Source organism: Pleurodeles waltl, chromosome 4_1, assembly GCF_031143425.1.
Source record: "Pleurodeles waltl isolate 20211129_DDA chromosome 4_1, aPleWal1.hap1.20221129, whole genome shotgun sequence".
NCBI lineage: Eukaryota > Metazoa > Chordata > Amphibia > Caudata > Salamandridae > Pleurodeles > Pleurodeles waltl.
The window spans coordinates 372,545,424-372,573,399 of NC_090442.1; the positions used below are offsets into that span (position 1 = coordinate 372,545,424).

At 44.2% G+C, this 27,976-nt stretch overlaps 1 protein-coding gene across 4 annotated transcripts in view; it reads right to left on the minus strand.

Moving 5' to 3' along the window:
• The window catches only part of ABCC9 (ATP binding cassette subfamily C member 9), an 843,291-nt gene that overhangs the window by 527,550 nt on the left and 287,765 nt on the right, over positions 1-27,976 (minus strand). For all 4 annotated transcript variants that reach the window (XM_069228541.1, XM_069228540.1, XM_069228543.1 and 1 more), the window contains one exon: positions 2,281-2,361. In XM_069228541.1, coding sequence (XP_069084642.1) covers positions 2,281-2,361 — 81 coding nt within the window. The remainder of the gene's footprint in view (positions 1-2,280; positions 2,362-27,976) is intronic.

Sequence of the window (27,976 nt, forward strand, 5' to 3'; positions counted from 1 at the left end):
GGAGGAGGGCACTGTGGGGAGAGGCAAAGAGGCTGATCCATAGATGTCTGAACTGGAGACAAATGTCCCAAACAGAGGCACAGGCACGTGGTACAGAACTGAAGAATGCAGGTTGTGGCTCAAGCTGTCAGCATAGAAATTTAACCGACTGTTAATGTAGACCGCCCTCATCACCCTGAGATGGGTCTCCCCCCAGGAACAAATCAGTGAGGCCAGATGATTGAGAGGGGTGCTCCGTGTCCCCCCTGGTGATTCAAATAACAACAGGCCATCTGATTGTTGACACAGCCCAACAGATTCACCCCTAGCTACTGGTCCTAAAAAATTGCACCACTTCTAAAATTGCAGCCAACTCCTCTCAATTCAAGGAATGAGCGCTGTCCCTCAGAAACCACTGACCATTTGCTTCCAAGGATCCCAGCGTGGCACCCCTTGCCCCACAGACTGTCATCTGTCATCAACAACAGGGGAGGAAGGACCTGTTAACCTATCCCCTTCCCCAAGTTGGGAGACCGCAGCCACCATCCTAACTCCTGAACCTGAACAGATGTGAGAGAAACCTAAGAGTCAAAATCTGCAAGGGAGGGATCCCAGTGAGCTAAAAGATGATTGATGAGAGGCTTTAGGTGAAGATGATCCCAGAGAACAACTTCCATGGTGGAGGCCATCAACCCATGGATTTTCAACCAAGTTGGAGCTGACTGCTGAGACAAGAGAGCCAACAGAAGAAGCTGCAGTGTGTCTCTTTGAGTAAAGAAAGAAAAAACACCCCTATCTGAGTGTCGAAAATGTGCCGATAAGATGCAACTGTTGAACAGGGACTAGCTGTGATTTTGCCAGGTTCAGTTTGAAGCCTCATTGGTGAAACAGGGCCATGTTGCCTTCAGAGCCTTAGGGGAAGAGGAAGCACAGATCAAACAATCATCAAGATAGGGAAAAACAGAGAACCCCTAAATCTGCAAAGCACCCACAGCTGGAACTGGAACTAAATAGTAGTTAATAGCCCCAAGGGTAACACCTGGAACTAGAAATGGACCCCGTTCACACATGGTGCTAAGGCAGAGCACACAGAATGTATAAGCAACAATAAAACAATAAAAATTTTAAAACACAATATCACACGTACCAGATCCAAAGCACGTTGCATTCGCCTGTTGTAGGACAGGAAAATAAGCAGGAATGAAGCGGGTGGTAGGGGCTTAGATAAGAAAACATATAACACAGACTTTTGTGTTAGGAGCCTGTTGGGAGGTGGGACTGCCTAAGTATGGTAATGACTGGGACAAGGAGGTCCTATGAGTGGGTAAAGTGTGGTGGCTGCCATTGGTTATGGCATGGTGTGATGGAGCTGTCTAAGGATATGCTTTGCCTTTCCCAATCAATGTCCCCACATGTTGCAGAGGTTAATACCAGGGAAGGTTTGTGCAGGCAGATCAAGTGTGGTTCTCAAACAAAGGCAGCACTGTCACATTAATGCATACACGTGGCTAATATGCCATCAGTATGCTGATGTGAAGCTTTGACAGCATACGCCCAATTACAAACGCTTAACCTAATCCTGGAAACTTGCCTGCCCATGGATATGGCCTGGTTTTTCATATGCAGGAGTCATTGTGCAGAAATGAACAAGCTCCAGTACCTTATGATCATAAAGAGTAAGGTTAAATGAGTGTTAATCCTCCACCAAAAACAGAAAATTAGCCTGTGTTGATAGGAAATGTATGTCCGGCTACACCTGGCTGATACCCAGTTTCCGAGTTTGAGGTTATTTTGTCTCTTTGTCAAGTTTCTTTGAAATTAGTAAAGCTTTAACTTTGTGGATGCTACAGTCAGATACAGGAGGGTATGACAGATCGGAGACTGCGTCCTGTCACATCCCTTTGTACCCTTAACAGAGGAACGCTTAGGTACATTTACCTCATACTGACACCCAGGGCCGGATTGGCCATAGCGGGAATTGGGCATTTCCCCAAGAGGCTCAAAGGGCAGGGCGGTTTTCCAGCAGTGGGGTCCGGTTTTGCAGGGATGCTGTCATATCCGCCCCCTGTAATAAAAGCAGCAGTGCTTTGCACTTGCACCCCGACCCTCCCCCCGTGACCCCAGGGCTGGTCGACAACAGGGGCAGGGCGGCTTTAGGTTCTCATTCCCACCTTGCTGACAACATGGAAAAAGCTGAGGTCATGAGATAAAGTAAAGCTGTCTCATGGGTCTATTTACACTCACTTTCCAAGGTGCCCTTTGAAACCTTGTCAAACAAAGCAAGAAATGAATAACACTTACCAGAAACACAATGTTGGTATTCTGATAGAGTGCTCGAGCAACACAGATCCGCTGTCTTTGGCCACCACTTAGATTAATCCCCTAAAGGAAATAACAGAACAAAAGTATCACACATTTAAAAAAAAATCTTACAAATATGAAAGTACAGTTTGAAAATTCTTTCATTATCTTACAAAAATCAAAGAACGCTGTGCAATTATAAAATTATTCTTACAAAAATAAAACATCCTAATTATTCCTGTATTATTAAAAGCAGGGCATAGACAACAACAGCAACTCAGATATATGATTGTCCTTCAATTAAGATTTAAATTCACTGACATATGTAACCTTTACAGAGAGTTTTCTAGAGAAGGATTTTAACACAACTGCTGGGCACTTTCAAAACGTTCTTTCTTGAATCGTGGGGGGCATATTTATGGCAAAGTGAGGCAGGGCAGAAAGTCACCTTGCTGGACTGTGTAACAGGGAAAGGGCAGGAATGTGTTGTATTTAAAAGAATACAGTGCATTCCTGTCTGCCTCTGTGCTGGCATCATTTTGGTTGCCTAGTGTCAATGCAGGACCTCTTGCGCCCATGGGTCAAGGGTGCTTGCGTTGTAAGAAGGATTATTTTTGGCTGGAAGTGGCACCTTCTTGCACAAAAACAATCCCCTGAGGCATGTTCCTCTTTCTCTGTGTGCTGTGTTCTACACCACACACAGAAAGAGGAAAAAACAAGAAGAACTAAAGATATCTCTTCTCCTTACGCCTCACCTAAAAAGGCATAGCATTTTGGCACTTTCCCAGGTCAACCACTTCTGGTAAATCTGGGAACTTGTGAAAATCCATTGATGTTGCTTGGGAACTCCCTCCCAACACCCATGAAACATCTTTCTGGGGCAAAGTAATGCAACACAGTTATTTGTGTTGCGTTGCTTTCCTCCAGATTTATGGAACCACTGAGGGCCATGCAAGGTGGCCTTGTGTGGCTTCATAAATCTCATTTTGGGCTTGTCTTGCGCTTACACTATGTTGCATAGTGCAAGAGAAGCACAAATACCCTTAGAAATATTTTATATTTTCTACATTTTTTTGTAACAAAAATGTATGTAGTGGTGTTTAACGATTCTTAGTGCTGGAGGTTAACTATGTCTAACAAACTGGTGGGGGGTGAAGTAGGTGGTAGCAGGATCAACACGATGGCCACAGCAACATGAATCCTGCATCCTCTGATCATGTAACCCTGGTATCCATGAATTATATGTGTTACCAATATCCATCCATTCACTGAATTCTTCTGCAGTGAAAGGAATTTCGGTGGAGAAGCTCTTGCCCCATTTGCAAGCATCAGCAATGGCAAGAAACAGACATATTAACCTATGGGCTTCTGGCAATATGGCGATGGTCGATGGGCAAAGCTGAGGATGGCACTGCGTTGCAAGTGAGAGCTTTTTCCTCAACCGCCTGCCTCTATCTGCTTTATAAGCAGCTACATATGAGGTGGTAACAGGAGAATGGCACTGGGAGCAGGTATTTAATGTGAGCAAAGGATGTACTTGCTATATGAGAGGACGATGGAGGTGGCTGTTGAGGTGAGAATACCTGACATGAGTGTCTGAAGACTATGGGCCTGGACAGCAGATCAGTAGTAGAAAGGCAGGGACATGGCTGTTGACATGTTTATATCATACAAGCTAGGTAGGCACTGTTTACTGACACTTCCTGGGGTGGAATCAGGTGGTAGGTTCTGGCGGAGGGTTTGTAATTTCTGCTGACTTACTGATTTGTGACCCTCCTTGAAAAGCACACAGAGATAGCACAAGCTGCACTTCAGTGGTAGGAAGCATAACTGAAGGAATCAGATAAACATGAGTTGAAGTCTGGCCGAAGGCAACACTGAAGGAATCCCATACTGGTTGGATTGTTGGACTAACAAGTCAAGGGCACTTGGTCATCAATTAGTGGGTTGAAATAGAAACTCAGATATATGAAGTTCAAGTACATACTGCTGTTCCCAGCAAACTTTAAATTGATACGGGAAGACAAATGCAACAGTTGCATGGGACTGTTTGGAGATTTTGTCAATTGCAGAAAGTATATAGAGAGGGCATAAACAAATTGAATCGAAACCAAAACTGCAGCACAGGGTGAAAAACAATAGACCTAGTAGACTTGCGCCTATCCAGAGACTGCTTGAGAGAGTTGTGGTGGCCATAGAGGTGCTCAATCAAGCTGGGAATTCTACTCAGGCCAGTGACCCTGGTGATTATAAATCAATGTCCACTGGTGACATGAATGACCTACCAACTAACCATTGTATGGGTCCAGTGATGGTCACTAGTAACAGTTCTAATTGTTGTTTTACTCTTTGTGTACACTTATTCTTTCTGTCACACATTGCACTAGGTAGGATAGATAGTTGATGAAACAAGTTATTTGTTTGTTATGTGGGCTGGAATATCCTATGCTTGCCTAGTGTTGGGAGGGACTGTTTAAGGAATTCATTTTTTGACCAGTGGAGTCTATGTTCAGTAACTTTCTTAGCTTACATAACTTACACAGGGGAAGGTAGCATTGGCAAGTGGGGATAGGAGAGAGGTTCCAATGTAGTAACACACCCTAACATTGCACAAAGACTGGCCTCATAATAGGATACACCACAAAACAATAAAAGTTGATAAGATGGACTGTGAGGGGTACGGTGGCTGGTCCAAACACCATAGAGTGCAGGCACTCATCCAGTGTTGAGGAGACCAATTTGCTTTCCTACAGTAGGTCCACCTACTGAAGACATGGTGAGAACAGATATTTGGGTTGACTTATTCACATTACACGAGATGGCCACTAATTTGGGTCAGACTGGTTTATTTTAAGGAAAGTGATAATGCACAAATGGATGTAAATGAATGGGGAGGAAAGACGTTTGACAGTTGAGGGGAGATTAGCATGTAGACCACCACAAATTGTATGCCTTTACACCCTAAAGACATTCCCCGGTTATGTTACATAAAAAAAGTTCTAGGACATAGACTATAACTGTGTGGTGAATAATGGCCTAGATATATGTTGTAATTAAGCATAGATCCTTTATAGATTATAAAATGTAAATTTATTCAGCTTAGTTATAGGTTACAGGATTAAGGCGGCACCCCTCGAGGAGCAGCATCCTTGCTGCTCAGCCCACTGTTACCAACTGACCTTTCACATCAACTAGGCACTCATCAATATTACGTGACCTCACACACCCACTGGCTGAGCAGCAGGGAATTGGTAACTAAGGAGAGAATGCATACCAACAATTCAAGTCACAACAATATACTACACCCATCACTACCTAACACAGTTAATTCAGTAGGTGCAGTGGCTGACACTGAATATCTTTGCAGAAGATTGTCTGATTATTATTAATGGTTATTACTCACATTGAGATGGGGTATACGACCTGTATGTAGCCCCACATGGAGAAAGCAGGCAAAAGTGTTACAAGATGCAGCCTTTCAAGGGGAGATCAGACATGCTATTGTAAACTAATATATGGAAGATGAAGGGATTGTTCCTCCTAGGGAAAGCAACTGTTAGCTATTCTTCTAGCTACATGCATTAGAACATTTGTGGTGTTAGGAATATCACAAAACTGGAAGTGAGTATGCGGACACTAGAAAGAACAGTTGTGTGTAAAGCTGATTGCTTGACAGTAGATAAAAACATAGAGGCTTTGCACAGCTTGACATGTCTACAAACAAATGGTGAAAGACGGATCTAAAACAAGTAGGGACTTGTATAAATTAAATGCCCTGTGAACCTTTCAGGAAGTTTGAGAGGAGTTTAGGCTTCCCCCAGTCAATTTCTGGAGTAAATGAGTGTAGTACGGGCAACAACCAAAACTTCCAACCATACTGTTAGAAATGGAGTCACTAGTTTGCACTCTGTCCAAGCAGGGACCCTCACTCTAGTCATGGCAAAGGAGAAACACACCTGGTTAACCCCTGCTCATCCGAGCCCAAGCAGAAAGGCTTAACCCCAGAAGCAATGTGTAAATTATTTGTACCAACACACACAGTAATAAAGTGAAAATACTAAAAAATGGACAACACACCAGTATAGAAAAATAGGTAATGTTTAAGTCAAACAAGACCAAAATGACAATAATCCAACATACACAAATCAAGATATGAATTTAAAAAGAATAACAGTCTTAATCCATAGAACACAGTGAGAACACTGTTGTTACACAAAAGTACCTGGTTAGTGTAAAAAATAAAGCCACACGTGCATCGGAAAAGTCAGTGATGTGTTGATTCCTTACTCGCAAGTGAGGCCGTGCGTCGTTTCTTTTCCGGTCGGTTCGGCGTTGCAGATGGGCACCTTGGGTTCAGGCAGGCTTTGTAAAAAAAATTCACACCCAGCGATGTTGCCTTCAAAATCCCTATTGCATGGTGTCAGGAAACCATGCTGCATGGGGGGGGGTTACGTCGTTATCAGCAGCCACAAGAGGGTGTTTCGCGTTGGTTCTCCAGCTGCAATGCGTTGATCTTCCAGCTACAATGCAGGTGGAATGTCAATTTCAGCCGTGAGGTTGACGGCGCATAGTTTATCAACTGCGTCGCGTGGACTTCTGTCCTGTTCCACCAGCTTCACCTTTCAAGGGCCCCGAGACAGGTTAGGGCACCTACTTGGCAGGGCAGGAGTATCAGCTGAGAGCCCAGAGGCTGGCAGAGAGAAGTATTTGATGTCCCTCAGACTTCAACAATAGGAGGCAAGCTCAGTTCAAGCCCATGGAGATTCTTCACCAGTGGGAAGTCACACAAAAGTCAGTCTTTGTCCTCTCTCTGGCAGAAGCAGCTACTGCAGACCAACACAGCAAAGCACAGTCACAGGCAAAGGGGCAGTACTCCTCCTCCAGCTCTCCAGCTCTTCTCTTTGGCAGAGGTTCCTCTTGGTTCCAGAAGTAATCTGATTTTCGGGGGTTTGGGTGCAATAGTTATACCCCTTTCTGCCTTGAAGTTGGCAACCTTCAAAGGGAAGTCTCTCTTGTTTGCAAGATCCTGCCTTGTCCAGGCCAGGCAACATACTCACACCAGGAGGTTGGAGACGGCATTGTGTGAGGGCAGGTACAGCCCATTCAGGTGTAAGTGAGCACTCCTCTCTTCCCCTCCAGCCCAGATGGCTCATCAGGATATGCAGGCTACACTCCAGCTCCCTTTGTGACACTGTCTAGAGGAGATTCACGAACAGCCCAACTGTCAGTCTGACCCAGACACGCAATCCACAAACAGGCAGAGTCACAGAATGGTTTAAGTAAGAAAATGCCCACTTTCTAAAAGTGGCATTTTCAAACTAACAATCTAAAAACCACCTTCACCAAAAGATGTATTTTCAAATTGTGAGTTCAGAGTCTCCAAACTCCACATTTCTATCTGCCCTGAAAGGGAATCTGTACTTTAATAATATTTAAAGGCAGCCCCCATGTTAACCTATGAGAGAGATAGGCCTTGCAACAGTGAAAACTGAATTTAGCAGTATTTCTCTGTTAGGACATGTAAAACACATCAGTACATGGCCATCCTTTAACATATACTGCACCCTGCCCATGGGACTACCTAGGGCCTAACTTAGGGGTGCCTTACATGTACAAAAAGGGAAGGTTTAGACTGACAAGTGGGTACACTTACCAGGTTGAACTGGCAGTTTAAAACTGCACACACAGACACTGCAGTGGCAGGTCTGAGCCATGTCTACAGGGCTACTCATGTGGGTGGCACAACCAGTGCTGCAGGACCATTAGTAGCATTTAATTTACAGTCCCTATGCACCTCTAGTGCACTTTACTAGGGACTTACAAGTCAATCAAATATGCCATTCATGGAACGCCAATCACACAAATCATTTACACAGGGAACACGTACACTTTAGCACTGCTCAGCAGTGGTAAAGTATCCAGAGCAAACAAAACAGCAAACCCAGAGTCCAGCACACAGAAACAACCTGGGAAGCAAAAGCAAAATGTTAGGGGAGACCACGCTAAGGATGCCAACTCTAACACATACTATGAATGAACCTGAAGTACACAACGTTTTAAAAATAATAATGACACTTGGATTTGGCCCCTGGTACTGACAGCCCATATCTGACATGGCTCCAGTACAATGGGTATGACCTCCTAGACATGAAGCTCTAATAGGAACATGACATGAGTTTGTATTATTGGATGTGGAATGGGTCAAAGTAAAGGAGTATTTCAAAGGGGTGTCGTAGAATGGATATTGGAACTGAATCAATTTAATGTTGCACACCAGACCTATATCATCCAATGGAAATTAAACATGCCAAGTATATGCACTGACACAAAACGGTGAAATACAAGTGTAGGTTTGCTGACATAGCCCTTCTCGTAGCAAAACTGTATAGCTATGGTCGAGAAACCAACATAAGCTCTGACAAAAAGTTCTGTTTGAGGGAAAAACGAAGATGCAAAGAAGTGGAATACATTGTGGTGACACTGATAAAAGCACAAAGGGGAGATACCCAATACGGGTGGTATGCGATGAATTGTGCTTGGAAGTAGAAAGACTTGGAGGGTATATATGTAAATGAGTCCACTTTTGCCTACAGAAGAAGAGGGAGTAGGCCATGGTTTCTATTAATATATTAAATAAGGGCTTGCTTTTATATTATCTCTAGATTGATGTAACCTAATTTATGGATACTGTTCCCACACTTCAAGACATTACGCTGCTAGAGTTGTGAAAATCCCCTCCTCGTGAGGCCACAGAGTAACTGCAGCCTGATTTAGGCTTTTGCGTGCAGCACAGGGGTAGTGACCACTGGCCAGGTGGACTGCCGTCTTCCGTATTTTGAAATCTTCACATGACTGGCAGAGATCTTGAAGTTTTCAAAAGAGGTGCCATCACCTGAAGGCAATGAAAGTTTGCTGAGTATTCTCCATGTTCCATGCAGCCACTCAGCAAACTATTTGTTTTACACAAACAAATTCCCAAAGTGGGAGTTTGTTTCTGTAAAACAAAAAAAAAACCCTGGGAGTTTTCTCCTACCATGTGGGGGTATTTTTCCTTTTCTTGTGGTCCAATGTGTTTACGCTGATGGCACCAATTCTCTTAGGTCGTCTGTGTTATGATTCCACTGGCAAAACCAGCGTCTGCGTGACGTAAATAGAGCAGGCAGACTATCAGTTTGGCAGACAGGTTACTGAGCCACATTTTTGGCTGAGCACTCAGCCCACAAAACTCTATATCAGGGGCATAGTTTTCATATTTGTATAGATTATCCTCTCTTACCTGAACTGCATAAGTGTGCACTGGCCACTCCATGATAGTGCGCCCAAGTGGTAAACCAGGATATGGCATGCCAGTGTCATTAAACAGGAGAGACACTTTGGCACAAGCAGATGGTATCTATGGTGAGTGGCAGTCCCCTTAACAGTAATGAAAATCAAAAGAAAATACTTAGACATTTGAGCCACTATAGCACATCTGAATGGAAACCACTTGTTGTTGAACTAGATGGAATCTTTAATTATTCTTGTGGAGTAAAGGGAGAAAGTCACTACTCTGTATTTCATAGGATGTAGGCTAACTAATTAATTTCTCATTGCAGTGAAGCAGTACAAAAGTCTCTTTAGCTTGTGGAAGCAGTTTATTATGAATTAATTTATCTTTTCCAATCTTTCCTCTAGTTTGGATCACTTCTTGATTGTTTAAAGCAAATATTGTCCCACCAACAATTGAAGTAACTATAAATTCTTATAAATTCATTAGCCAAAATACTGCAAACTGAAGTTTCAAAACCTAGCTCCCAAGTTAAGAGCTTTCTTGCCTTTCTTGCGAAAGGGTTCTCTAAAGGACTAAGATGATCTCAAGGATTATACGGGAATGTTTACTCTTGACCAGCTCAGACTGATCAGGAGTAAACATTCAATCCTATGAGGTGACTTCGAATCCACCATTCCAGAATGTACCTTCTGGAAACACTGTGATCTAAAGAGAGAGGCACATTGCTTTTATTTGGGCCTCAACCCAGCTCCGTACTCCTGCTCCATCTGTGTATATATGTGTGTGGTATTTGTACAGTGCGGACCTAGCCAAAAAGGCAGTGGAGCACAGTACATGGTCAAAGGCAAGCAATACGTTATTGAGTCATAGAAGAGGTAGCTGGTTAATGGATTGTTGCTACATTGTGATGTATTGTTCTTGAAAGAGGTGTGTTTTCAATTAATTTCTAAATTAAAAGCATGTGTTGGTCGTTATGAAAATAATGATGTTGTCCTAAAACCTGAATTCATAGAGGGAAAAGGTCTGTTGCCTTTTTTTTACTTTTTACTTTTCTTAGTTTCCAGTCGTATGGTGGCCTGGCTGCAGGTGTACTGAGAGCCACCAGAGATGGTGATCTTCTCTTCAAGATAAGCGGTTGTGATGGTCATGATGGCTTTGTAAATGATGTAGTTGGTTTTGAATATAGTGTGGACCAGCAAGGGGAGTCAATGGAATTCCATCTGAATAGGGGGAAGTGATCATATTTCTTCAGGCCCTGGATGAGATGTGCTGGTGTGTATAGGGTACCCTTAACAGGTGCCAGAGTCGAGTCTGGGAGGCCATGAAACCGGGCGATGAGTATGAGGTCTTGTACAACAGTTCTGAACTTGTGGTCTAGAAGAAATGGTTTCACTTTCTTTAGAAGAGAGAGCTAGTACCAAGACATCGTCGTTTTTTTGGCAATGTGTTCCTTGAGGGTGAGATAAATGAAGTGATCTATTTTTATCCAAAACCATGGAGACCTGAAGCTCCTTAAAGTGCTGTGACCAGTATCACATAATGCCAAACAGGAAACATCAAGGTAAAAGATTTAGCATTAAGGGCCCGATTAAGAGTTTGGCGCACAAGTTATACTGTCACAGTGAGATGGATATCCTGTTCGCCTTATTACAAGTGTCATAGGATATAGTGCACTTGAAATAAGGCTGAAGGGACATATTTCACAATTGTGATAGAGTAACCTGTCCACCAAACTCTAACTCAAGTTCTAAGTGTTTTAGGAACTTGGTTCAAGCATTTCACATAGCGCCATTATCCACAGAAGAATCTTTAACAACTTGGGAAAAAGTCATCTTTTTGAGCTCTGATTAACAGCAGTTTGAGAATCATAGTGATTTCACCTTTTCACCAGATGAGCTACCTGCAGTTCCTAAACTCTAAAGGCCACTTGCAACTCCTAAACTCTCCAGTGCACAAAATGTATATACTATACAGTGATATGCCTGCAGCAGTGCTTTCCTGCATTAAATTCTGTGTTAGACCTAGGGTGCTACTGATTTATCAGACATCGGTGACTAGAAGAGACAGCTGCATTTTTGTGACAATATTGGATCCATCTGCAGGCTCCAAGAGCACCAGCTCCCACTAGAAACATTTTCTCACCTCAACATGTTTTCAACCTAAGGCCAAGAGATTCAGACTGCATGAGGTAGAATCACCATCAATGCCCATTTCAGAGGTTTTTCTCTATCCACATGGGAGAATAAATCAGAAGATAACTTTTTTCTCCAGGTCACCCCTTAACCACACATTTCCAATGTCCCATCTATCCAAGCCTAATCATTTTTTGATTGTGTTTTCAGGGCATTTATTTTAACAAGTATATATTTAAAACTTTTATTGTAGTGGCACTCACTGTAATTCCCTGTTGAATATTTAAGATTAATATTATCACAGTAGGGGAACTTATATCCCATTTGATCCCTTTTCTTTTATGATTTTAGTGTTTTTTCGTAACATTCTTGGGCTTCTGTTCTTTGTCAAATGCATCCTTGAAATCTACTACACAGTGTTGTGCATGCTATGTTATTTATGCCCCAATACATCTTGCAGACATAAGTCTAGCTTAAGTCTAGAGATCACACACTGTACCAAAAAAAAGTGATGTGTAGGTAACAACAAGGCCTATGAAGAGCTGATATTGGCCTTTATAGTAGCAGGGATCCAGTACTTAATCTTTGTCCTGTACATAGCCAGCCATCTTTGCTCCTACATAGCTGTGATATTGTTAGGCTCTATTTGAGTTTCACTGCGACATTATGGGGGTCATTATGACCCCGGCGGTTGGAGCTAATGTGGCTGTAACCTTACTTACCACCACATTATGACACATTATGACACATTATGACACTGGCGGGTTGGCTGAAGCCACTCCGACCACCATGGCGGTAGCAGCCGCCGGGCTGGAGATAGGAATCTCCAGCCCGCAGCCGCCATTGTGCCACCGGCGGTATTATGTCCCTGCCTACCACCATGGTTTTCGTGGCATTCGTACCATGGTGGTAGGCCCTATCAGTGACAGGGAATCCATTCCCTGTCACTGATAGGAGGCCCCCTCCCCCCAACACTCCCCAGACACCCCACCAGGCCCCCTACATTGATGTCCCCCCAAAACACACACACACGCAGACACACTCATCCACACATATATCCACACATGCATACATTCATTCACACACACATCCACACACACTTCATAACATACACGTTGACACGCATACACATTTCCATACATAAAAGCACTCACGCACATTCATACACGCCCTCACACACATTCATACACACACTCACACACATTCATACACGCATGCAAACAACACGACACACACACTCGCATTCATGCACACACTCATACATACATGCACACACCCTCACACACAACATCCCCCACCCTCCTCCCATGTTGGAAACCCGACTTACCTGGAACCAGGGGGTCTTCCAGCAGGGGACAGGATGGGGCGCTGCTACCACCAGCAGTACCCGCCAGCAGAACACCGCCAGGCCGTATTATTTGTCATAATACGGCTGGTGGCGGTCTTCTGGCGTGGCACTGCTGGTGGTAGCAGCGTCACCTTAACGCCATCTGCCAGTATTGCCACAGCCGGATTTCCTCCCTTTTTGTGGCAGAAATCCGGCTGTGGTCATATTATGGCAGACGGATGGTAGCCACGGCGACGGTCTTTTGGTGTCCGTCCCCATGCCGGTAGGCGGTTTTTACTCTAAATGTTGAAATGAGGGCCTATGTATTTTTACTCAGTAGTTGGCTGTGTTTACGAAAGTATATTGACAAAACAAAAAGCCTTTAAAACTAAATAAATGTGTATGCGTTACTTTCTCTGTAAAATAAAAAAATATTGTGAATATTTTTAAACTACTTGCTGACTGGCCTGTTGAATCTTTATATATTATGGTATACTTCATTCCAGCATAAAAATATGTGCAGAGAAATATTGTGGAAAGAAATTAAATAGTGTAATATATTTTGAAATTGACATTTTACGTCTGGTGGAAAGATTATGTGAATATAATCAATGTTCACTCAGAAAATTGTATTGCATTTGTATTTAAAAGATGTAGGTGTATGGACAGAAGGCAAGAGAAAATTGTTTTTTATTTTCATTTAACATCTTGTTTGCCTTTCCTGTATTGACAGAATGCTATATAGTAATATGTGTCAAAATTATTTTTAGTTTGTATACAAGACTTGTTCGTATTGTTCAAAACATTATAAGACTCAAATGTATTTGCTCAATTTGCTTATTTTAAGGGCAAGCAGCACATTTGGGCTCACTTTTAGAAAAGCACAATTTATGGGCACTGAGCACACTTTGCTTTTGTTGTGCAGAGCCCTCTATTGCCCAATCTAATGATTTAGCTATCTGACTATACGCATTTAATACACCTTGCCTATTGTTCTTAAGGCAATTCGTGTACCAGCTAATATTTTACTGATTACAAAGAAAGAAAGAAACATTTATAAAGCCCTCGAATACCTGTAAGTTTTCTACACACAAAAATACTAGAACTAAATAAGATTAGACCCTAGACGGAAACAACCAAGGTTTCAATTGTTTCCTGAAAGCGAGGCGGCTGCCTATCTCCTGAATATCCTGAGGTAGTGAATTCCTGAGTTTAAAGTCACGTACCCAAAGGTCCTCCACCTCAGCAGCAACGCTTAAATGTCTGCACTGTCTATTTTACATAGAAGTAGAGCTTAACGCCTTTTGTGGAGCATGAATTTAGAATTTTGCTCAAGGTATTTGGGACCTGTCCCTTACAGAGTTTTGTGTGAAATGCACAGAGATTTAAAAACAAACATTTTCCTCACTGGAAGCTGATGAAGTTTGCAAAGTTCAGGGGAGATAGATTGATATTTAGTCATTCTTCAGGATCAAATGGTCTGCCGCACTTCGGACTACTTGTAATCTCTTCGAGTCCATCAAATTAATGCCCAGATGAAGGGCGTCACAATAGTCCAATCTAGATAAAATTTAAAAAACACCACAGACTTACAAGAATCCACAGGAATATAAGGAAAAGGTTACCTAAGCATTTTCAGGATGAAAATACATGCAGAGATGACAAACCTTACTTGCTTAGTTAAGGTAAGAGAGTGAATAAAAAATAACACCTACATTTCTTGCCGATTTGACTGGAACAAGGATAGTAGTCAACTCTCCTGGAACCATGCGGTAGTCCATATATTAGTTTGCTTACCAAAAACGATAACCTCAGTTTTCTCAGCATTAACTACAGGCAGTTAACATTCATCCATTTGCTAATCGCTCACGAATATCTTTGGAAATTCTCTGAAGTTACCTGAATATTGTCTGATATGTTGATCACTAGTTACATGTTGTCCGCATAAGACCAAACAGATAGACCAAAGGATCTCATCAGAATAGCTTGAGCAGAGGCATGTAAATAGATCTCGGTTTAATGAAGATCCTTGTGGCACTCCACAGTTCAGAGCAATATTGATTGCAGATCATCATCTAGGATCTGCCCAAAAGAAACAATTTAAGTAAGTAAATAAGTTTTGCTTTTAATCCTTAACTGATCCAGTAACACATGTGTTGGACCTGGTCCTTTCTGCATGGTTATCCCCAAATGTTTTGCCTTCATACTCCTATTTTTAATCCTTCGCTGCCAGGCCTTTTTCACTCCTGTGGCAAAACATTTTTGGGCTATTTGGGGTAGCTCGCCTTTAAGCCCTCATAACTTTTTGTCCACATAAGCTATCGAAGCCAAATTTGTGTCTTTTTTTCCAACATCCTGGGGATCCTAAAAGTACACAGAGTTAGTGGGTTCCGTTGGAGAAAACCAAGAAATTAGTCAAAATACAGCTAATATTTGATTTTTTGGGGAGAAATGGGAAAAAAGTGCTGCCGAAGAAAGCATTTGTTTTTTTGCTACAAATGGCATCAACAAAAGGTTTGCAGTGCTAAAATCACCATCTTCCCAGCTTTCAGAAAATGGGCAGACTTGAATCAGAAAAACACATTTTTCAACACAGTTTTGGCATTTTACTGCGACATACCCCATTTTTACTATTTTTGTGCTTTCAGCCTCCTTCCAGTTAGTGACAGAAATGGGTGCAAAACTAATGGTGGATCATGGACAGCTAAACATTTCTTAAAAGTAGACAAAATTCTGAATTCAGCAAGGGGTCATTTGTGTAGATCCTTCAAGGTTTTCATACAGAAAGTAACAGCTGAAAAAAAATATATTGAAATTGAGTTGAAAAAAGTGCCATTTCTGTATATGTTTTCTTATGTAACTTTTTCCATCAGTGGCAGACTTTTGAAAGCAATATTACATTACGTTTACTGGACTCTTCTGGTTGAGGGGATACATAGGGCTTGTAGGTTCATCAAGAACCCAAGGCACCCAGAGCCAATAAATGAGCTGCATCTTGCAATGGGTTTTCATTGTATACCGGGTACACAGCAATTCATTTGGTAAAATATAAAGAGTGTAAAATAGGTATCAAGGAAACCTTTGTATTTCCAAAATGGGCACAAGATAAGGTGTTGAGAAGCAGTGGTTATTTGCACATCTCTAAATTCGGTTGCCCCCATACTAGAATGTGAATTACAGGGCATTTCTCAAATAGACTTCTTTCTTACACACTGTCTTACATTTGGAAGGAAAGAATGTAGAGAAAGACAATGGGCAATTACACTTGTTCTTCTATTCTGTGTTTCCCCAAGTCTCCCAATAAACATGATACCTCACTTGTGTGGGTAGGCCTAGTGCCCACAACAGGAAATGCCCCAAAACACAACATGGACACATCACATTTTCACATTGAAATCTGAGTGCCTATTTGTAGATTTTGGCCTCTAGCTCAACCGGCACCTAGGGAAACGTAGCAAACCAGTGCATTTGTGAAAACTAGACACCTAGGGAAAGCCAGGATGGTGTGACTTGTGGGGCTCTCACCAGGTTCTGTCACCCAAAATCCTTTGCAAACCTCAAAATCTGTCTAAAAAACACTTTTCACTCACATTTTGGTGCTGCAAAGTTCTGGAATCTGAGAGAAGCCACAAACGTCCTTCCACCCAGCATTCCCCTAAGGCTCCCGATAAAATGGTACCTCACTTGTGTGGGTAGGCCTAGTGTCCATGACAGGAAATGCCCCATAACACAGAGTGAACACATCACATTTTTCAAATGAAAACTGTCCTAGCTGTAGATTTTGGCTTCTAGCTCAGTCGGCACCTGGGAAAACCTAGAAAACCCATGCATTTTTTTAAAACTAGTCACCTAGGGGAATCCAGGATGGGTTGACTTGTGGAGCTCTCACTGGGTCTGTTACCCAGAATCTTTTGCAAACCTCAAAATGTGGCTAAAAAAACACTTTTTCCTCATATTTTGGTGCTGTAAAGTTCTGGGATCTGAGGGCAGCCACAAACTTCCTTCCACCCAGCATTCCCCTATATCTCCCGATAAAAATGGTACCTCACTTGTGTGGGTAGGCCTAGTGGCCACGACAGGGAAGGGTCCAAAACACCACATGGACACATCAAAATTATCTATTAGAAAACTACCAGTTTTTGCAAGGAGGGTACCTGCGTTTTTGGTCGTGGGCTGGACAGCCATCTCGGGAAACCTACTAAACCCAGATATTTCTGAACTCGAAGGAGTCCAGGGAGGTGTGACTAGCGTGGATCCCTCAGTGTATTCTTGCCCAGAATCACCACCAAACTTCACATTTACAAATCACCTTTCTGTGTGGGATTACCTCACTGGCACAAATTTCCCACCACCCAATGCTCCCCTTGGTCTACCAATAAAAATGATACTTGTTTAGGTGGACCAGTCACCTATGACAGGGAAGGGCCAAAAACATGTTGAAATTGAGAGGGAACCCATGAGAGTCTAAAAGGGCAGTTTGAAAATAAATGTTTTTAGGCTGACAAGTAGGGCAGAATTTATATCGGTTTAGATGCAACAATGCAAACAAATTTGGTGGATTTCTGCGGATTCCAGAAGGTTCCATCACAAAAATGTGGGGAAAATGCATAATTTCAAGCAAAGTTGGAGGTTTGTAGGGCATTGTGGGTAAGAAAATGATGTGGGGTGCATGTGAAGCACACCACCCTGGACTCCCCCAGATGTTCAGTTTTCAGATGTGTCTAGGTCGGGTAGATTTTGGGAGTTAGCCAAGCTCTGTTGGCCCAAATGTAAAATCAAAACCCTAAGTAATCAAATGTCCTCTTGCTTGCCATTGGGATTAGATGCTTTAGTTTGCATGGGGGCTGAAAGACTGTTACCCCCTTCAGTTGCAGAGGAGGGCATAACTATGCCCATACTGGTCGTCAGCCCTCAACCCTCTATCTTTTTTTGATTCCCTGGCATCTAGTAGGCTCTCTGCCCCCCGGGGAGTGGATCGGGGGTAATTACCCCATCGGCCCACCAGTGGGCAGAATTACTTTGTCCCCATTTATTTAGGGTGGTACCCCTACCCTCTATTTAAAAAAAAAAATCTTCCCTGGTGTCTAGTGGGCTTTCTGCCCCCTTGGGGCAGATGGGCCTTACAAAAATAGACTGATCTGCCTCCAGGGTGGCAGAAATGGCCATCAGTAATGTGCCCCCATGGGGAGCGACTGTAGCCCAAGGGGCTTCCCCCCACAAACAAAACACACACACACTAATCCTTGGTGCCTAAGTGGTTTCAGCCACCCTTGGTGGCAGATGGGCCTAATGAAAATAGGCCAATCTGCCCCTAAAGAGGGCAGAAATGGTCAACAGCAATGTGCCCCTATGGGGAGCGACCCTTGTCCAAGGGGCCGAACCCCTAACAAAACACACAGACACACCGATCCCTGGTGTCTCAGTGGTTTATGGCCTAAAATAATATGCCCCTATGAGGAACGGCCCTTGCCCAAGGGGCCGCTTCCCTTATGTAAAATAAAATGAAAACAAAATCCCTTGCGTCTAGTGGTTTTTGCCCTCCCTTGCAGGCAGATGGCTATTATTAAAGTAGGCCAATCTGCCCACAAGGGGGACAGAAATGACCTAATATAATATGCCCCCCTGGGGAGCAACCCTTGCCTAACAGGCTGCTCCCCGTATGTACATTTGAAAAAAAATATTGCTGGTGTCTAGTGGTTTCTCCCCCACTTGGGGGCAGAGTGGCCTAATACAAATAAGCTGATCTGCCCAGAAATGGCCTAAAATAATTTTTTCCCCCAGGGGACCGACCCTTGCCCAAGGGGCTGCTCCCCTCCTGTAAAAAAAGAAAAATTATCTCTGGTGCCTAGAGGTTTCTGCCCCCACTGGAGGGCAGATGGGCCTAACTAAAATAGGGTGATCTGCCCAAATGGCCTTAAAAAAACAAACTCCCTGGTGTCTAGTGGACATTTCTGCAGGAATGCTCAGAGAGACATGAAAGGAAAGGAAAAGCCTTTCCTTTCCTTTTCATGCCTCTCTGACCTCTCCCACCCCGAAGAGAAACTAATCAGTTCCTCTCTCAGACATGCAGGAAGCTATGCTTCCAGCGTGATGGGAGTGACCTCTGATGATGTCAGCGAGTGATCGCGCGCTGACATCATCAAATGTCCTGGGTTGGTCGAGAAGGGGGTCGTGGATGGCAACGGAAGGGCTACCCCTGCCATCCCTGCTTGGGGGGTGTGGGTGGGAGACCCAAGCGGGAGTGCTAGTGCTCCCCTCTTGTGCCGGTACCAGGACGTAATGGTAACGTCCATGGCACAGGAGTGCCTTGCCACCAGACGTAACCATTACGTCCATGGCACCAAAGGGGTTAATTACCTGTTTCTGTAGACTGCTAACCAGTTCTAAAGTGCACATGTTCTCTGTCTAAATTGTGTTGGTGATTGATTTATCAATGACTGGCATATGTGATTTACTAGTAAGTCTCTAGTATAGTGCACCATGGGGCCCAGGCCCTGTAAATCAAATGCTACTAGTGGCAGCACTGATTGCCCCACCCACATGAGTAGCTCTGTAAACATGTCTCAGGCCTGCCATTGCAGTGTTTGTGTGTATGGTTGCAAACTGCCATGGTGACCCATCTTGACCCACTTGCCAGGCCCAAACATTCCTGTTAGACTTGGCATCCTTGGTGTGGTCTCCCCTAACTTTTTGCCTCTCCTTCCCAGGTTGTTGATGTGTGCTGGACTCTGCTTTTGCTGTTTTATGATACTCTGGGTACTTTACCACTGCTAACCAGTGCTAAAGTGCAGCTGTTCCTGTGTAAAATGTATGGGTAATTGGCTATCCATGACTGGCATAGCTGATTTACTAGTAGGTCCCCAGTAAAGTTGAGTAGTGGTGCCCAGGGCCTGTAAATCGAATGCTACTAGTGGGCCTACAGCAATGATTGTGCCACCCACATGAGTTGCCCTGTAAACATGACTCAGACCTGCTACTGCAGTGTCTGTGTGTGTAGTTTTAAATTGTCAATTCAACCTGGCAAGTGTATCCACTTGCCAGGCTCAAACCTTCCCTTTTTATGCATGTAAGGCAACCTAAGGTAGGCCCTAGGTAGCCCCTAGGGCAGGGTGCAGTGTATGTTAAAGGTTGGACATGTACTGGTGTGTTTTACATGTCCTAACAGTGAAATACTGGAAAATCCTGTTTTCACTGTTGCAAGGCATATCTCTCTCACAGTTTAACATGGGGGCTGCCTTTAAATATTATTAAAGTGCAGATTCCCTTTGAGAGCAGATAGAAATGTGGAGATTGGGGTCTCTGAAACAACAATGTAAAAATACATCTTTTAGTGAGGTTGATTTTTACATTGTTAGCTTGAAAATGCCACTTTTAGAAAGTAGTTATTTTCTTGCTTAAACCATTCTGTGACTCTGCCTGTTTGTGAATTCCAGTCTGAGTCAGCTTGAGAGTTTGACTGTTCGTGAGTCCCCTCTAGACAGTGAGACAAAGGGAGCTGTGGTGTAGCCTGCATAGCCTGATGGGCCATCTGTGCTAGAGTGGAGGGAGGAGTGGTCACTTACAACTGAATGGGCTGTGCCTGTCCTCTCACAATGTAGTCTCCAACCCCCTGGTGTGTGTCTGGGGCCTGCCCTGGGCAAGGCAGGATCTTGCAAACAATAGTATTGGACCCAAACCCATGAAAATTAGATCACTTCTGGATTTAAGAGGAACGTCTGTCAAGAAGAAGAGCTGAAGAGCTGAGAAGAAGTGCTGCTCCTTTCTGTGGCCGTGCTTTGTTGGGCTATCCTGCAGTTGCTGCTTCTGCCTGTGAAAGGGGACAAAGTCTGGACTTTACTGTGCATTTCTGCTTGAGAAGACTCTCCAATGGCTTCAACTGAGCTAGCTTCCTGTTCTGAAGTCTCGGGGCCATCAAAGACTTCCTCTGCCAGCACCTGGACTCTCTGCTGAGACTTCTGCCCTGCCAAGTGGTGCCCTATCCAGTCCCTGGGACCTTGAAAGGTGACGTTGGCACAACAAGAGCTGAAATCCATACACAGAATTCCATGCAGGGAACGTTTCGATGCACCATCTGCAACAGGGCTGATAAACGACACGCCACCAGCTTTGCTGAAATCGATGCTCCACCTTCATCATGGCTGGGAGATCAATGCATTGAGGCTGGAGAAACAACTCGTAATACCTGCTTGCGACTGCTGATAAAGACACAAACCCCACGTAGCGTGGTTTTCTAACACTGTGAGACCAGATTTTCCATGCATCGGCCCTGGGCGTCAAAGTTATCCTGACTCTGTGCAGAACCGAGGTGCCCCATCCGGAAATTAACAGATCACTCTCTTGCGAGAGAGAAAAACGATGCATCGCCTACCCGACCGGAGAAGAAACGACTCACGGCTTCCCTTGCGGGGAAGGAATCGAAGCATCGCTGACTTCTCCGATGCTCACTCACCTGTGCAGCTTTATGTTTGACACAAACCAGGCACTTTGTGCAAAATAATTGTTTCCATTGTTTTCTATGGAGTAAGACTCCTATTCTTTTGAAAATTCATAATTTAACTTGTGTATGTTGACTTTTGTCATTTTGGTCTTGTTTGATTCATATAACTATTTTTCTAAACTGGTGTGGTGTCCATTTTATGTGTTTCACTGTATTACTGTGTGTGTTGGTACAAATACTTTACACATTGCTTCTGAGTTAAGCCTGCTTGTTCATGCTAAGCTACCAAGAGAGTGAGTGGGGGTTAACCAGGTGGGCCTCTCCTTTGCCCTGACTAGAGTGTTGGTCCTGTATTGGACAGGGGGTAACCTGACTGCCAACCAAAGACCCCATTTCTAACAATTCCCTTTTATTACCTATAAGTCACCCCTATGGTAGCTGTTGGAAATGACCCTCCCTACAGGGTCACCCCCAAACGTTTTGTCTTCCTCCTCCAATGCTTTGCTGGATTTTTGCTTGTTGGCCTTAGGACTCTGTTACTTTACCACTGCTAACCATTGCTAAACTGCTTGCGCCCTCTTCCTAAATCATGGTTTGATTGGCCTGTACCTGATTGGCATATTTAATTTACAAGTAAGCCCCTTGGAGAGTGGTATACCATATAGCCAGGGCCTGTATATTAAATGCTACCAGTAGGGCTGCAGCACTTATTGTGTCACCCACTTAGAAAGCACTTTAAAACATGTCCCAGTCCTGCCATTGCAACCTGAAGGCAGTGTCCCACTGCCATGTCAAATTGCCACTTAAAATCCCTTGTCAAGCCTTAAACTCCCCTTTATTTACATATAAGTCAGACCTAAGGTAGGCCCTTGGAAGCCCATAAGGCAGGGTGCTGTGTAATTTAAAGGTAAGGCATGTATGTTTTGCTTTTACATGTCCTAGTGGTGAATAACATCCACATTCATGTTCTCATTACTGAGAGGCCTACCCATCCCATAAAGTAACATAGGAGACTCCCCATTAAAATAATATGATGTAATTTTTAAACCAGAGGTGGTAGATATGTCATGTTTGGTACATATGAACTTGTAATGATAAACCTTCTTTAATGGTGAAGTTGGATGTATCATCACAAGTGTGACAATGCCACTTTTAAAAAGTTGGCATTTTCCTGCCCGTAGCCCTCTGTGCCGGTAACCTGCCTTAGGTCACATGACTGGGTGTAACTGACAGTCAGGACTTTGTGAATTCATCCCAGACAGTCACACGATAGAGGGATCAGCGGAGCCTGAATGGGCCAGTAAGTGACTTAATGGGGGGGGGGGCTAAGCACAGCCCCACTTGCAACTGAATAGGCTGGGCTTTGCCACCACACAATAGGCTTAATGACCCTCTTTTGTCAGTACAGCCAGCTAGGAGCCAAGGCAGGGGAGGCAGGATATTCCTGGAGCTTCAGACAACCTTTCTGGAAACTTTACTCAACTTCTAGGAGCAGGGCACCAGGGTACCAAAATAGGGCTCTCAGACCCACTCTTCAGTTCACTACTGGACCTTCGGAAGGACTCTCAGAGGACTGCCTGCAGCTGTGACATGTTGTGCACTCTGCCAGACTGATGCTGTACATGGAAGGACTGCTTTGCTGCCAGGCACCTGCTGGGAATTTTCAGAGGCCAGCTCTGCTATTGAGCTCTCCATCACCATCTGCACCCAGGATTTCAGAGTGACTCCAAGGACTAGTTTAGATAGTCTCCACAGGGTAATAACAGGCTCCCACCATCTTAAACCTGCACCTGGACCCAGCCTGAGTGAGTCTTGAACACCCAAGAGTCTCCATCCATTTCTGGGCCCTTGGTTGTGGTGCTAAATGTGGCCAGGTGGCCATTTTCCAAAATGGAGGACTTGCTATTTTGAACCTTAAATTTTAAAAATTCTGAACTCTGGTTCTACTAATTGGATTTTCATTGGTTTGGTGTCAAATAATTTATTAAAATGTTCTCTATTTTTCTAAATTGGTTTGGGATTTTATTGTGTTGTGTTTCCACAGTGATTGCTTTTGTGCCAAGATACCCAGGGTTAAGCACAGGTTAAATTAGTGACTATTTGTGGTCAATCTGCAAGGGCTCACACCCCTGTCAACCAACAACCCAATTTCTCACATTGGTGTTCAGCGTTGTGAATCGGGTCCTGTGTTTGTGCAGTACCATACAGTGATTTGTGTTACACAAAAATCCCAAATACATAATTTGGCATCAGAACTGATTTTTAAAATTTCTCCTTAGTCTGTATTGGCTCTTTTTGTTTTTTTTCCTACATTTGATTCACCCTAATTTCCTCTACTACCATGGTGGTGGAGCTGGCCAATGTTAACAATCCCACCGGGGCTGAGCTGAAAAAGCTCTGCAAAGACAGGGTGCTGAATGTCGTCCAGAAGGCTTCCAATGTGGACCTACTGATAGCCATCCGGGCCCATGAGGAGGTCAAGAGGATGTAAGGAGCGACAGAGGAGGATGATCCCGAAGGAGACCTGGGACCAAATGAGAATGAGGAAGAGAAGCCAGATCCAGAGGAGATCCCTAAGCTGCAGGTGGAGAACTGCTCCCTGGAGGAGAATCTGGATACCCGGGATGGGGCAGGGAGCAGTGTATCTTCTAGAGGCCTGTCACAAGTGGAGTTGGAGGACAGGAAGGAGGAAAGGAAACTTAGGAGGGAGTTGGAACTGGCCAAGCTAAGGATGGTGGAAAAGAGATTAGCCATGGAGGAGAAACAGATCATGCTGGCTCATGACTGAGTCTGAACGAGCTGGACATAAAAGCTAAGCAAGTGAAGTCCAGCAACAATGGTGGTAGTGAAACAGCAGTGTCCACTGGATAAATGAAAGTTCATATACCCAAAGACTTATGGGGTAAGGGATGATATAGGTAATGTCTATGAGGTAGCCCTGAAGTTACACAAGGTTCCAGAGGAGCACTGGGGAGGTTGCTTGTGGAGGTATATGCCTCTGGTGAGGAGGGATACACTCCTGACACTAGAGATAGAGGACCAGACCAATTATGCCTCCATGAAGGCCATTCTTCTTGCTAAATTTGGGGTGACCCCTGAGAAATACAGGCAAAGGTTCAGGGACAGCCATAAATTGCCAGACCAGTCTATGGTGGACTTGATTGATTACGCCAGCAAGTCACTGAAGGGCTGGGTGAGGGGCAGCAAGGTAAATGATTTCAATGAGCTGTGCAACCTAATCTTGCATGAGCACATGCTCAATGCCTGTTTTACAGAGCTATGCCAACACCTGGTAGATAGCAAGCTAACTGACCCCAGGAAGCCTTCTGATGAGGCAGACCAGGTGCCTGGAAGTGACTCGACGAAGGGTGGCTCAGGTTCCCCCAGTAGAAGGAGAGGGACGTCAAGGGAGACCTAGTTAAGTCTCAGGGTAAGGGGGAAGGAAATGGTTCCCATGTCACTTCTGAGAAGAAGGAGGGAGGTTCTAGTGAGCGGTGGCACCAGAGCACCCCATTTCCAACCCTGCTGCTTTGATTGTTTTCAACTAGGACACAAGCAAGGGGATTCTGTCTGTCCAAGGAAACCACCTATTGGTGGGAACTCTACAGGATGGGCCCATGTGGCCTTAGGGGGAGGTAGTCCCCAGAGGCAAGAGATAGAAGATGCCATACTCTCCCTTAGTTGGGAGATAGACCCAGAGGGTGAAATTGTGATCCTTGAGGGTGGGAGTCATCACTTCCACCAGGTGAAAGTGAATGAGGTCCCTGTCACTGCTCTGAGGGACACTGGGGCCAGTCAGACCATGGTGATAGAAAGGCTGGTTTCCCCAGAGCAGTACAGTGGTCAGGTGTGTATGGTAATCCAGGGCTAGGTATCTGTCTACCCCATGGCCCTGGTATCCTGGAGTGGGATGGGCAGGTGACCCAGAGAAGGGTCATATTTAGTTCCCAGTTGCCCATAGACTGCCTTCAGGAGAATTAGCTGCCACCTAAGACAGAAGAGCCTGGAGGGGCGACTACCAAGAGTGCCGTGAAGGTGCAGACATCTGGGCATACCACTCCCAAACTGAGAAGCCCATGGTGGAGAGTAGAGGGAGCAAGGACTTACCCCTGACTCCTGTTCAGTCTCAGGATACATATCCTGGGCTGAATGACCACTTTCTGGTTACCACCCCTGAACTGGTGGGAGGAAGAGTGGAGAAAGTGTACCTAACACCTGGGGCTTCTGCCCCCCACTCTGGGAAACCTCAGAGGTCAGATATCCTAGGGAGGACTGGGACCTGGCTCTTGACACTGACAGCTGTCAGTGGACTCTGTTTGTTGTTGTCCTTGTGTTCAGATTTTTCCCTGGGTTGGGGACCAAAGTCAGACCCAAGGGTTGGAATGGGCCACATCACACTGTTGGCCATGGTGGTACTGTCTGCCTACTGGGATGCATCTGTGAGCAAGGTAAGGTTAAGTGCTGCACAGATGGATTCCACAGATGACAAGGGTTCTCCCTGTGCTAGTTCAGTGGGCCCTGAGAGTGTAGACAGAGAGATCCATCTGGGTTCAAAGAGGGGTAGAACTGGCAAGAGCCCCTGCAGTGGGGGGCCATTATTGAAGTTCTATTGCCTTAAGCAGGGAAGTCCAGCGGAATTGATTGGCCTACCCTGGCTTTAGGCTAGGAGGAGGTTGTGTTGGAAAGACCCTTTTTGCAGGGTTCCCTAAACGTTTTTCCTTTGACCTCCTGTTTCTGGCTGTGTGCTGCATTTTGTTTTTGCTAGCTTTAGGACTCTGGGCACTTTACCACTACTTACCAGTGCTAAAGTGCAAGTGATTGATCTCTAAATTGTATTGGTGATTGGTTTCACCATGATTTGCATATTGGATCTACTAGTAAGTCCCTAATACAGTGCACGGTGTATCCCCAGGGCCTGTAACTCAAGTGCTACTAATGGGCCTGCAGCACAAATTGTGTTACCCACATGAGTAACCCTGTAAATATGGCTTTGGCCTGCCAATGCAGTGTCTGTGAGTGCAGCTTTAAACTGCCATTTCGACCTGGCAAGTACACCCCCTTCCCAGGACCAAACCTTTCCTTGTACTATAAGTAAGTTACCCCTAAAGTAAGCCCAAGACAGCTCTAGTGGGCAGAGTGCAGTGTATTTAAAAGGTCGGACATGTACTGGTGTGATTTACATGTTGTGATTGTGAAATACTACTAAAATATTTAAGTGTAACTTCCCATTGGAGGCAGATAGAGATGTGGAGTTTGGAGTCTCTGAACTCACAATTTAAAAATACATATTTTGGTGAAGTTGTTTTTTGAACTGCAAGTTTGAAAATGCCACATTTAGAAAGTGGGCATTTTATTGCTTAACCTTTCTGTGCCATTGCCAGTCTACTGAAAACACGTCTAGGTGAGGATGACAGTTGGGCTATTTGTGCATTCACTGTAGACAGTCACACAAAAGGAGCTGAGGTGTGCCCTGCATATCCTGATGGGTCTTCCTGAGCTAGAGTGGTGAGAGGAGCTGACACTTGTTCCAGAATAGGGCTGTGCTTGTACTCACATAAAGCAGTCTCCAACCGCCCGGAGTGTGTCTGGGGCCAGGGCAGGGAAAGGCAGGGACTTGTGCACCACAAAGACTTCTCTTTGAAGTTTGCCTACTTCAAAGACAGAAATGGGTACAAGTACTGGACCTCTAACACCACATAGGTGAACAGAGCAATACAAGAAGATGATAGACGGAGTGCTGACACTTTTGAAACACTCACTCCAGTCACAGATATGGGTTAAATCCATTGTTCTTTTTCTCACCATACCACCCCATACTAGCATGCATCAACAGATTTTGCTAAATGATGCTCTAAAGAAATGTTAGCTAACATTTCACAGTAGTTTATGAAAAGGTTTCTTTTTCAGAATTGCGTTGTTGTGTGAACAATTTATTCTGAAAGCAGAGACTCATCAATCTTGCTTTCATGCTTCTGAAATATTTGCATCTAATCAGAGGGCATTCTGTGAGCATTACACATAGCCTCATATTGTTACACTTTGCAAACGTTTGTGTACACAATTTTATACTGGAACTATTATCAGTAGTGCAGTCCGACCTTAAAACAGTTCCTTAGAATGCTCACCCTAACAATAAAGGGTTTGTATTAATGAATCATAAATACAAGTTTGAACAGTATTAACATTCAGAAACATGTATTACCTTAACTGAAGACAATGCCTTCCTCAGATCCATAATGTGGGCCTGTAAACTGGCAACCACAGGGTTTGTGCTGCGGCGAGTTGTGGCCTACTTGTCCCAAGGACAAAGTAAATATGAAAAGTTGTTGTCCTTGATCCCAAACAATATGTCCTGGGAGTGATTTTAAGCCAGGCTGTAGTCTGTCCTCCTCTTTTGTTTTGTCTGCAGTAATCCTGTATAAAGCGCCTAGGTGTATCATAGATGCAAGGAGCAGATGGAACTGCTTGCCTATTTTTCATCTTTTTTAATTAATGAAGCAGAGTCTAATTCTTCACTGAGCCAAATCTCA